The 12,640-nt window shown below is 43.7% G+C and overlaps 1 protein-coding gene across 4 annotated transcripts in view; it reads left to right on the forward strand.

Moving 5' to 3' along the window:
- ltbp1 (latent transforming growth factor beta binding protein 1) overlaps positions 1-12,640 on the forward strand; it is a 177,754-nt gene that overhangs the window by 115,173 nt on the left and 49,941 nt on the right. For all 4 annotated transcript variants that reach the window (XM_034223113.1, XM_034223129.1, XM_034223121.1 and 1 more), the window contains 2 exons: positions 10,277-10,402; positions 10,943-11,068. In XM_034223113.1, the coding sequence (XP_034079004.1) occupies positions 10,277-10,402; positions 10,943-11,068 (252 nt within the window). The remainder of the gene's footprint in view (positions 1-10,276; positions 10,403-10,942; positions 11,069-12,640) is intronic.

The following is a 12,640-nucleotide window of genomic DNA, read 5'->3' on the forward strand; positions in this document are numbered from 1 at the left end:
GGGGACACATGTTGATGTAGAAGAGACACGAAGAAGAGGGGACACATGTTTATGTAGAAGAGACACGAAGAAGAGGGGACACATGTTGATGTAGAAGAGACACGAAGAAGAGGGGACACATGTTGATGTAGAAGAGACACGAAGAAGAGGGGACATATGTTGATGTAGAAGTGACATAAAGAAGAGGGGACACATGTTGATATAGAAGAGACATGAAGAAGAGGGGACACATGTTGATGTAGAAGAGACACGAAGAAGAGGGGACACATGTTTATGTAGAAGAGACACGAAGAAGAGGGGACACATGTTGATGTAGAAGAGACAGGAAGAAGAGGGGACACATGTTTGATGTAGAAGAGACACGAGGAGAGAAGAAGAGGGGACATATGTTGATGTAGAAGTGACATAAAGAAGAGGGGGACACATGTTGATATAGAAGAGGACATGAAGAAAGAGGGGACACATGTTGATGTATAGAGAGACATGAAGAAGAGGGGACACATGTTGATGTAGAGGAGACACGGAGAAGAGGGGACACATGTTGATGTAGAAGAGACACGAAGAAGAGGGGACACATGTTGATGTAGAAGAGACATGAAGAAGAGGGGACACATGTTGATGTAGAAGAGACATGAAGAAGAGGGGACACATGTTGATGTAGAAGAGACATGAAGAAGAGGGGACACATGTTGATGTAAAGAGACATGGAGAAGAAGGGACACATGTTGATGTAGAAGAGACATGAAGAAGAGGGGACACGTGTTGATGTAGAAGAGACATGAGGAAGAGAGGACACATGTTGATGTAGAAGAGACATGAAGAAGTGGGGACACATGTTGATGTAGAAGAGACATGAAGAAGTGGGGACACATGTTGATGTAGAAGAGACATGAAGAAGTGGGGACACATGTTGATGTAGAAGAGACATGAAGAAGATGGGACACATGTTGATGTAAGAGAGAAAGAAGATGGGACACATGTTGATGTAGAAGAGAGGGAGAAGCGGACAATGTTGATGTAGAAGAGACATGAAGAAGAGGGGACACATGTTGATGTAGAAGAGACATGGAGAAGAGGGGACACATGTTGATTGTAGAAGAGACGTGAAAAAAGAGGGGACACATGTTGATGTAGAAGGGGACATGGAGAAGAGGGGACACATGTTGATGTAGAAGAGACATGAAGAAGAGGGGACACATGTTGATGTAGAAGAGACATGAAGAAGAGGGGACACATGTTGATGTAGAAGAGACATGAAGAAGAGGGGACACATGTTGATGTAGAAGAGACATGAAGAGAGGGGGACACATGGTTGATGTAGAAGAGACATGGAGAAGAGGGGACACATGTTGATGTAGAAGAGACATGGAGAAGAGGGGACACATGTTGATGTAGAAGAGACATGAAGAAGAGGGGACCATGTTGATGTAGAAGAGACATGAAGAAGAGGGGACCATGTTGAATGTAGAAGAGACATGAAGAAGAGGGGACACATGTTGATTAGAAGAGACATGGAGAAGAGGGGACACATGTTGATGTAGAAGAGGACGTGAAGAAGAGGGGACACATGTTGAGGTAGAAGAGACGTGAGGAAGAGGGGAAAACATGTTTATGTAGAAGAGACGTGAAGAAGAGGGGACACATGTGATGTAGAAGAGACGTGAAGAAGAGGGGACACATGTTGATGTAGAAGAGACGTGGAGAAGAGGGGACACATGTTGATTGCAGAAGAGACGTGGAGAAGAGGGGACCATGTTGATGCAGAAGAGACGTGAAGAAGAGGGGACACATGTTGATGCAGAAGAGACATGAAGAAGAGGGGACACATGTTGATGTAGAAGGACATGAAGAAGAGGGGACACATGTTGATGTAGAAGAGACATGAAGAAGAGGGGACACATGTTGATGTAGAAGAGACATGAAGAAGAGGGGGACACATGTTGATTGTAGAAAGAGACATGAAGAAGAGAGGACACATGTTGATGTAGAAGAGACATGAAGAAGAGGAAGACAAATGTTGATGTAGAAGAGACATGAAGAAGAGGGGACACATGTTGATGTAGAAGAGACATGGAGGAAGAGGGGAACACATGTTGATTTAGAAGAGACATGAAGAAGAGGGGACACATGTTGATGTAGAAGAGACATGAAGAAGAGGGGACACATGTTGATGTAGAAGAGACATGAAGAAGAGGGGACACATGTTGATGTAGAAGAGACATGAAAAGAGGGGACACATGTTGATGTAGAAGAGACATGAAGAAGAGGGGACACATGTTGATGTAGAAGAGACACGAAGAAGAGGGGACACATGTTGATGTAGAAGAGACACGAAGAAGAGGGGACACATGTTGATGTAGAAGAGACACGAAGAAGAGGGACCATGTTGATGTAGAAGAGACATGAAGAAGAGGGGACACATGTTGTTGATGTAAAGGAGACATGAAGAAGAGGGGACACATGTTGTGAGTAGAAGAGACATGAAGAAGAGGTGGACCACATGTTGAAGTGTAGAAGAGGACCATGAAGAAGAGGGGGACACATGTTGATGCAGAAGAGAACACGAAGAAGAGGGGACACATGTTGATGTAGAAGAGACATGAAGAAGAGGGGACACATGTTGATGTAGAAGAGACATGAAGAAGAGGGGACACATGTGATTTAGAAGAGACACAAGAAGAGGGGACCACATGTTGATGAAGAAGAGGGGACACATGTTGATGTAGAAGAGACACGAAGAAGAGGGACACATGTTGATGTAGAGGAGACACGGAGAAGAGGGGACACATGTTATGTAGAAGAGACATGAAGAAGAGGGGACGCATGTTTGATGTAGAAAGAGACATGAAGAAGAGGGGATACATGTTGATGTAGAAGAGACATGAAGAAGAGGGGACACATGTTGATGTAGAAGAGACATGAAGAAGAGGGGGACGCATGTTGATGTAGAAGAGACATGAAGAAGAGGGGACGCATGCTGATGTAGAAGAGACATGAAGAAGAGGGGACACATGTTGATGTAGAAGAGACTCGAAGAAGAGGGGACACATGTTGATGTAGAGGAGACATGAAGAAGAGGGGACACATGTTGATGTAGAAGAGACATGAAGAAGAGGGGACACATGTTGATGTAGAAGAGACATGAAGAAGAGGGGACACATGTTGATGTAGAAGAGACACGAAGAAGAGGGGACACATGTTTATGTAGAAGAGACACGAAGAAGAGGGGACACATGTTGATGTAGAAGAGACACGAAGAAGAGGGGACACATGTTGATGTAGAAGAGACACGAAGAAGAGGGGACATATGTTGATGTAGAAGTGACATAAAGAAGAGGGGACACATGTTGATATAGAAGAGACATGAAGAAGAGGGGACACATGTTGATGTAGAAGAGACACGAAGAAGAGGGGACACATGTTTATGTAGAAGAGACACGAAGAAGAGGGAACACATGTTGATGTAGAAGAGACACGAAGAAGAGGGGACACATGTTGATGTAGAAGAGACACGAAGAAGAGGGGACATATGTTGATGTAGAAGTGACATAAAGAAGAGGGGACACATGTTGATATAGAAGACAGAGACATGAAGAAGAGGGGACACATGTTGATGTAGAAGAGACATGAAGAAGAGGGGACACATGTTGATGTAGAGGAGACACGGAGAAGAGGGGACACATGTTGATGTAGAAGAGACACGAAGAAGAGGGGACACATGTTGATGTAGAAGAGACATGAAGAAGAGGGGACACATGTTGATGTAGAAGAGACATGAAGAAGAGGGGACACATGTTGATGTAGAAGAGACATGAAGAAGAGGGGACACATGTTGATGTAAAGAGACATGGAGAAGAAGGGACACATGTTGATGTAGAAGAGACATGAAGAAGAGGGGACACATGTTGATGTAGAAGAGACACGAAGAAGAGGGGACACATGTTGATGTAGAAGAGACACGAAGAAGAAGGGACACATGTTGATGTAGAAGAGACACGAAGAAGAGGGGACACATGTTGATGTAGAAGAGACACGGAGAAGAGGGGACGCATGTTGATGTAGAAGAGACACGAAGAAGAGGGGACGCATGTTGATGTAGAAGAGACATGAAGAAGAGGGGACACATGTTGGTGTAGAAGAGACACGAAGAAGAGGGGACACATGTTGATGTAGAAGAGACACGAAGAAGAGGGGACACATGTTGATGTATAAGAGACATGGAGAAGAGGGGACACATGTTGATGTATAAGAGACATGGAGAAGAGGGGACACATGTTGATGTAGAAGAGACATGAAGAAGAGGGGACACATGTTGATGTAGAGGAGACACGGAGAAGAGGGGACACATGTTGATGTAGAAGAGACATGAAGAAGAGGGGACACATGTTGATGTAGAAGAGACACGAAGAAGAGGGGACACATGTTTATGTAGAAGAGACACGAAGAAGAGGGGACACATGTTGATGTAGAAGAGACACGAAGAAGAGGGGACACATGTTGATGTAGAAGAGACACGAAGAAGAGGGGACATATGTTGATGTAGAAGTGACATAAAGAAGAGGGGACACATGTTGATATAGAAGAGACATGAAGAAGAGGGGACACATGTTGATGTAGAAGAGACACGAAGAAGAGGGGACACATGTTGATGTAGAAGAGACACGAAGAAGAGGGAACACATGTTGATGTAGAAGAGACACGAAGAAGAGGGGACACATGTTGATGTAGAAGAGACACGAAGAAGAGGGGACACATGTTTGATGTAGAAGTGACATAAAGAAGAGGGGACACATGTTGATATAGAAGAGACATGAAGAAGAGGGGACACATGTTGATGTAGAAGAGACATGAAGAAGAGGGGACACATGTTGATGTAGAGGAGACACGGAGAAGAGGGGACACATGTTGATGTAGAAGAGACACGAAGAAGAGGGGACACATGTTGATGTAGAAGAGACATGAAGAAGAGGGGGACACATGTTGATGTAGAAGAGACATGAAGAAGAGGGGGACACATGTTGATGTAGAAGAGACATGAAGAAGAGGGGACACATGTTGATGTAAAGAGACATGGAGAAGAAGGGACACATGTTGATGTAGAAGAGACATGAAGAAGAGGGGACACATGTTGATGTAGAAGAGACACGAAGAAGAGGGGACACATGTTGATGTAGAAGAGACACGAAGAAGAAGGGACACATGTTGATGTAGAAGAGACACGAAGAAGAGGGGACACATGTTGATGTAGAAGAGACACGAAGAAGAGGGGACGCATGTTGATGTAGAAGAGACACGAAGAAGAGGGGACGCATGTTGATGTAGAAGAGACATGAAGAAGAGGGGACACATGTTGGTTGTAGAAGAGACACGAAGAAGAGGGGACACATGTTGATGTTAGAAGAGACACGAAGAAGAGGGGGACACATGTTGATGTATAAGAGACATGGAGAAGAGGGGACACCATGTTGATGTATAAGAGACATGGAGAAGAGGGGGACACATGTTGATGTAGAAGAGACATGAAGAAGAGGGACACATGTTGATGTAGAGGAGACACGGAGAAGAGGGGACACATGTTGATGTAGAAGAGACATGAAGAAGAGGGGACACATGTTGATGTAGAAGAGACATGAAGAAGAGGGGACACATGTTGATGTAGAAGAGACATGAAAAGAGGGGACACATGTTGATGTAGAAGAGACATGAAGAAGAGGGGACACATGTTGATGTAGAAGAGACACAAAGAAGAGGGGACACATGTTGATGTAGAGGAGACACGGAGAAGAGGGGACACGTGTTGATGTAGAAGAGACATGAAGAAGAGGGGACACGTGTTAATGTAGAAGAGACATGAGGAAGAGAGGACACGTGTTGATGTAGAAGAGACATGAAGAAGTGGGGACACATGTTGATGTAGAAGAGACATGAAGAAGTGGGGACACATGTTGATGTAGAAGAGACATGAAGAAGAGGGGACACATGTTGATGTAGAAGAGACGTGAGGAAGAGGGGACACATGTTGATGTAGAAGAGACGTGAAGAAGAGGGGACACATGTTGATGTAGAAGAGACGTGAAGAAGAGGGGACACATGTTGATGTAGAAGAGACGTGGAGAAGAGGGGACACATGTTGATGCAGAAGAGACGTGAAGAAGAGGGGACACATGTTGATGCAGAAGAGACATGAAGAAGAGGGGACACATGTTGATGTAGAAGAGACATGAAGAAGAGGGGACACATGTTGATGTAGAAGAGACATGAAGAAGAGGGGACACATGTTGATGTAGAAGAGACATGAAGAAGAGGGGACACATGTTGATGTAGAAGAGACATGAAGAAGAGAGGACACATGTTGATGTAGAAGAGACATGAAGAAGAGGAGACAAATGTTGATGTAGAAGAGACATGAAGAAGAGGGGACACATGTTGATGTAGAAGAGACATGAGGAAGAGGGGACACATGTTGATTTAGAAGAGACATGAAGAAGAGGGGACACATGTTGATGTAGAAGAGACATGAAGAAGAGGGGACACATGTTGATGTAGAAGAGACATGAAGAAGAGGGGACACATGTTGATGTAGAAGAGACATGAAGAAGAGGGGACACATGTGATGTAGAAGAGACATGAAAGAGGGGACACATGTTGATGTAGAAGAGACATGAAGAAGAGGGGACACATGTGATGTAGAAGAGACACGAAGAAGAGGGGACACATGTGATGTAGAAGAGACACGAAGAAGAGGGGACACATGTTGATGTAGAAGAGACACGAAGAAGAGGGGACACATGTTGATGTAGAAGAGACACGAAGAAGAGGGGACACATGTTGATGTAGAAGAGACATGAAGAAGAGGGGACAATGTTGATGTAGAGGAGGACACGGAGAAGAGGGGACACATGTGATGTAGAAGAGACACGAAGAAGAGGGGACACATGTTGATGTAGAAGAGACATGAAGGAAGAGGGACACGTGTTGATGTAGAAGAGACATGAAGAAGGGGACACATGTTGATGTAGAAGAGACATGAAGAAGTGGGGACACATGTTGATGTAGAAGAGACATGAAGAAGTGGGGACACATGTTGATGTAGAAGAGACATGAAGAAGTGGGGACACATGTTGATGTAGAAGAGACATGAAGAAGTGGGGACACATGTTGATGTAGAAGAGACATGAAGAAGATGGGACACATGTTGATGTAGAAGAGACATGGAGAAGAGGGGACACATGTTGATGTAGAAGAGACAATGAAGAGGGGACACATGTTGATGTAGAAGAGACATGAAGAAAGGGGACACATGTTGATGTAGAAGAGACATGAAGAGGGGGACACATGTTTGATGTAGAAGAGGACATGTGAGAAAGAGGGGACACATGTTGATGTAGAAGAGGACATGAGAAGAGGGGACACATGTTGATGTAGAAAGAGACATGAAGAAGAGGGGACACATGTTTGATGTAGAAGAGGACATGAAGGACAGACGGGGACACATGTTGATGTAGAAGAGACATGAAGAAGAGGGGAACCAACATGTTGATGGTAGAAGAGACATGAGAGAGGGACACATGTTGATTGTAGAGAGACATGGAGAAGAGGGGACACATGTGATGTTAAGAAGAGACATGGAAGAAGAGGGACACATGTTGATGTAGAAGAGAGACATGGAGAAAGACGGGGACACATGTTGATGTAGAAGAGACATGGAAGAAGAGGGGGACACATGGTGATGTAGCAGAGACAGTGAGGAAGAGGGGACACAGTGTTGATGTAGAGACGTGAGAAGAGGGTACACTGTTGAGTATAGAGACGGAAGAGAGGGACACATGTTGATGTAGAAGAGACGGAAGAAGAGTGGGACACATGTTGACTTTAGACGAGACGTGGAGAAGAGGGGACACATGCTGATGTAGAAGAGACATGAAGAAGAGGGGGACACATGTTGATGTAGAGAGAGAGAAGAAGGGGGACACATGTTGATGTAGAAGAGACGTGAAGAAGAGGGGGACACATGTTGATGTAGAAGAGACGTGAAAGAAGAGGGGACACATGTTGATGTAGAAGAGACATGAAGAAGAGGGGACAACATGTGATGCAGAAGAGACGTGAAGAAGAGGGGCACCATGTTGATGCAGAAGACTTGAAGAGAGGGGACACATGTTTGATGTAGAAGAGACATGAAGAAGAGGGGACACATGTTGATGTAGAAGAGACATGAAGAAGAGGGGACACATGTGATGTAGAAGAGACATGGAGAAGAGGGGACACATTGTTGATGTAGAAGAGACATGAAGAAGAGGGGGACACATGTGATGTAGAAGAGACGTGAAGGAAGAGGGGACACAGTTGATGTAGAAGAGACATGAAGAAGAGGGGACACATGTTGATGTAGAAGAGACATGAGAGAAGAGGGGACACATGTGATGTAGAAGAGACATGAAGAAGAAGGGACACATGTTGATGTAGAAGAGACGTGAGGAAGAGGGGACACATGTTGATGTAGAAGGAGACGTGAAGAAGAGGGGACACATGTTGATGTAGAAGAGACGTGAAGAAGAGGGGACACATGTTGATGTAGAAGAGACGTGGAGAAGAGGGGACACATGTTGATGCAGAAGAGACATGAAGAAGAGGGGACACATGTTGATTGCAGAAGAGACATGAAGAAGAGGGGACACATGTTGATGTAGAAGAGACATGAAGAAGAGGGGACACGTGTTGATGTAGAAGAGACATGAAGAAGAGGGAACACATGTTGATGTAGAAGAGACATGAGAAGAGAGGACACATGTTGATGTAGAAGAGACATGAAGAAGAGGAGGACACATGTTGATGTAGAAGAGACATGAAGAAGAGGAGACACATGTTGATGTAGAAAGAGACATGAAGAGAGACATGAGGAAGAGGGGACACATGTTGATTTAGAAGAGACATGAGAAGAGGGGACACATGTTGATGTAGAAGAGACATGAAGAAGAGGGGACACATGTTGATGTAGAAGAGACATGAAGAAGAGGGGACACATGTTGATGTAGAAGAGACATGAAGAAGAGGGGACACATGTTGATGTAGAAGAGACATGAAGAAGAGGGGACACATGTTGATATAGAAGAGACATGAAGAAGAGGGGACACATGTTGATGTAGAGGAGACATGAAGAAGTGGATTTTGCATAATAGGTGACCTTTAGGTCATTTGTATGTATTTGTGTGCAGTTTAACAAAAATCTTAGCTTTAGCTATTTTTGGGACTTTCATCATCATCTGATGGATTTGATTGATGGATGGAAGTATTATATGAAGTTCAATATTGGTAAGCTATGTCTCAATACAAATCTACTCATCGATACTTGGGCTGCGTTTCACTTCGGTTAAATGGATTCCTTGCGTCCCTCACTTGCGTCGTTTCCTTGCGACTAGTCCCTCCCACCAGGGAAGCATGGGGGGACGCAAGGAAACCACGAGAAGCAGGGAAATGAGTTTTAAGAGCAATGGGACGTCCTTTCCTCCGGAGCGTCACGTGAAGCGATGTCCGTTTGTGATGACGCCGCACAGCTGATCGTCTGACAGCAGCTCTGTCCCCGTTATTTTCACAAACACCCCCGCCTCTGTTAGTACACATTTACTGACACAAACTTGTATCATCTGTTGTAGACCCAAATAAATAAAATAAAATAAGAACTTATACTCAAAAAAAATAAACGCCATTCTTAAAATGTATAAATGAACATTAGTTGGATTAATATTGATTAGAGTGCACAATAGAAATAAAATAATTGAGAGAAAAATTACCGAAGTGAGACGCATCCTGGGTCTAAGAGAATGAAGCACCACGGAATGTATCCATGTGTCGTCATGAACTAGATGGTGGCTGAATCTCAGTTTAACTACTTCAGCTTGAGAGCTAATCGCTAAAGTTATAAATCAGGGAAAAAAGGTATTATTTTGCCCTCTGTTTTCTCTGTTCTATACATGTTTAGGTTAAAGTTCATAAAAGTTCAACTTGATGCTGTGAGAAGCCAGCTTAAATAAAGGAACACATAGAAACTGGGTGGCTTTGTTAAAGTGTCATGACAAAGATCAATACATGAAACCAAGGTGTCACATTATTAATAGTACATGTTCTGAACATGGTGTTTTCTATTAAGCAGCTAAATTGTGCTACATGATGGGTATGTTTTGCTTCCCTAGGCTCTGTGTAGTGTTTTGAGGGATAGGTTATTAGTTGTTACCCTGCTGCTGTATTAATCCTCTGCTCTGCCTCTCTCCTGCCTCAGAGGTAGACGAGTGCCAGATCAGCCCTTTCATCTGTGGCCAGGGGATCTGCTACAACACAGCGGAGGGATACACCTGCCACTGTGATGAGGGGTACCGCCTGGATGACGCCCAAACCACCTGTGTAGGTGAGGTTACAGTTTGCGAAGCAAGTCACTGAGGTCAAAGGTCATCTGGCGCATGTCCATGTCAATTTATGCAAGTTGGGCTGGATAATAACACATTTTGAATGCAGTGGTGGATGGGAGCGGAGCACAGTGATTTTACCTGAAGCTCAGAGCTATGTTGTATTGGACCTAATAACTCTACTTTCGACACAAAGAGTAGTTAGTACGAACATTATTTACATTTCTTTACAAACCAGCATTCAGCTAATCAGAAGGAATATGGAGTAAGTTCAACTCATTGATTATTATAACACCTTCTTGCACCTTCCACCTTGCACATTTCCCCTCTGTGGGACTAATAAAGGTATTCTGATTCTGTTGGGTAAGTAAAGTATCTCCCCATCCACAGGTCTATCTCTGTATTACAAATAGTATAATTTAGACATATGATTTTAATGTATGAATGTATACTTTTTGTTACAATTATGGAGATAAACATCTTTAAGGCATTTATTATTCAGTTGTGTTCTGATGTTATCCCATGTTGTGTGCTCTGATCAGATGTAGATGAGTGTTTGGAGAGCCCGCCCTCTTGTGTTGGCGGTCGCTGCGAGAACACAGAGGGCAGTTTCCTGTGTGTGTGTCCGGAGGGATTCCTCGTGGATGAAGAGGGGACTAGTTGTTTAGGTAAGAGCCCTCAACTCATGCAAAAGCTATTTTGATGCTTCTTTGAAAGACTATTTTATATGCACACTACTTTTCTCTATTTCTCTTACATCATTGTACTTACACAAAATAGAAACAATACTAGCCCCAATACTTTTACAATGTTCATGAGATGATAAAATAATGAGCCTTTAAAACAGCTAGTTGTGTTTCGTTCCTATGGTTACCTACTCTGCTGGCTTGCGCCTCTACGTACAGCTGTTTTCTGATTGGTTGCACTTCCAAAGGTCAGCCGTAACTACGTCAAAGTTTGAATAATTTGATGGCGACGCCGAGGGTAGCGCTTACGCCTCGTCAGGCTAAATGGTTCTCTCCTCAGAAACACAACGTCAGCACAGAGCTTTTTTATCGCGTATGCAGCTTAGCGTTAGCTTTTTACTTCTGGCGATTCATAAATAACAAAGTGGTGTTATTGTGTGGAGTTTATCTTGCTGAACAAAATGTGTTAGTATAATAAATGTGTGTTTGCCACAGAGCTCATTTTCTGCAATATTCTAAAATCCAGTGCAAAAATCCCGTTGCAATGCTAATTTTCATGTCGGTCTACAAAAATGTGTATTCACTCCACCACTCGAGATGGACCGCTTCAGTCCCTCTGCTAGGATTAGCACAAACATGCACATGTCATGTCAAAACTAGATGCAGCATCAAGCATGAGGACACAGTGAGCCCCGCACAGCCACAGCCTGTGTGGTCAGACCTTGGTCAAACACCTGGTCAAACATAAGCTCTGCACACTAACAAGCGCACACTAATAGAATTATAAGTCAGTGGAATCTTGGAGGAGCCGCTGACCACACCATTATGAGCGTTTGCACAACCTCCTCCCTGGTTTGTCCCACTTATTGGGATATAAATTCAAGGCACTCTGTCATTAAGCGGTTTCCTGCCATTCCAACGTAGCTTTCCCCACCCACCAAAATAATACTGAATTATGGTCTGTGAGAGCAAACAGGCCTGATGGCTGTTTATCCAGAGCTCGATTAAAATGTCTTATTCTCAACTGCGGAGGACGAGGGATCAGATTATGACTTTAACAGTTTTATAATGATGGATATTGCAACCGAGATATCTATTAATACGATCGATACAAAACCACGCTCAGTAGGAGTTTCAGACATTTTTTGGAATCCTGAAAACATCATTTTCAACATAGGAAAACCACTTTCCTACCATACATATTTGACTCTGCACTAATGCTATTTAAATATGTACTTTTGATGGGGTGAAAACCACCATTCAGTCAAAGCTACAGGTTTAAGGGCAGAAATGCATCAGACAGATACAAATATTCACTACAGTCGTGCAGAATGAAAACGGAAGCTTAGACATACAGCAGCATATCATTTTATCATCATCAGTTTATTGTCGTTCCAAAACAAACGTTCATGTTCCTTTAAGCTAAAAACAATATGGTACAGTATGACAGCGAATACTGCTGTATTGCTGCAGACGAAGCAACGTGAACAGGCTGTGGCTGGTTTGATGTTGGCCTTCTCCAGTGGGCTCTGTGCAGCCCCTCACTCCACCGAT

The sequence above is a fragment of the Gymnodraco acuticeps genome, unplaced genomic scaffold (assembly GCF_902827175.1).
Source record: "Gymnodraco acuticeps unplaced genomic scaffold, fGymAcu1.1, whole genome shotgun sequence".
Classification (NCBI taxonomy): Eukaryota; Metazoa; Chordata; class Actinopteri; order Perciformes; family Bathydraconidae; genus Gymnodraco; species Gymnodraco acuticeps.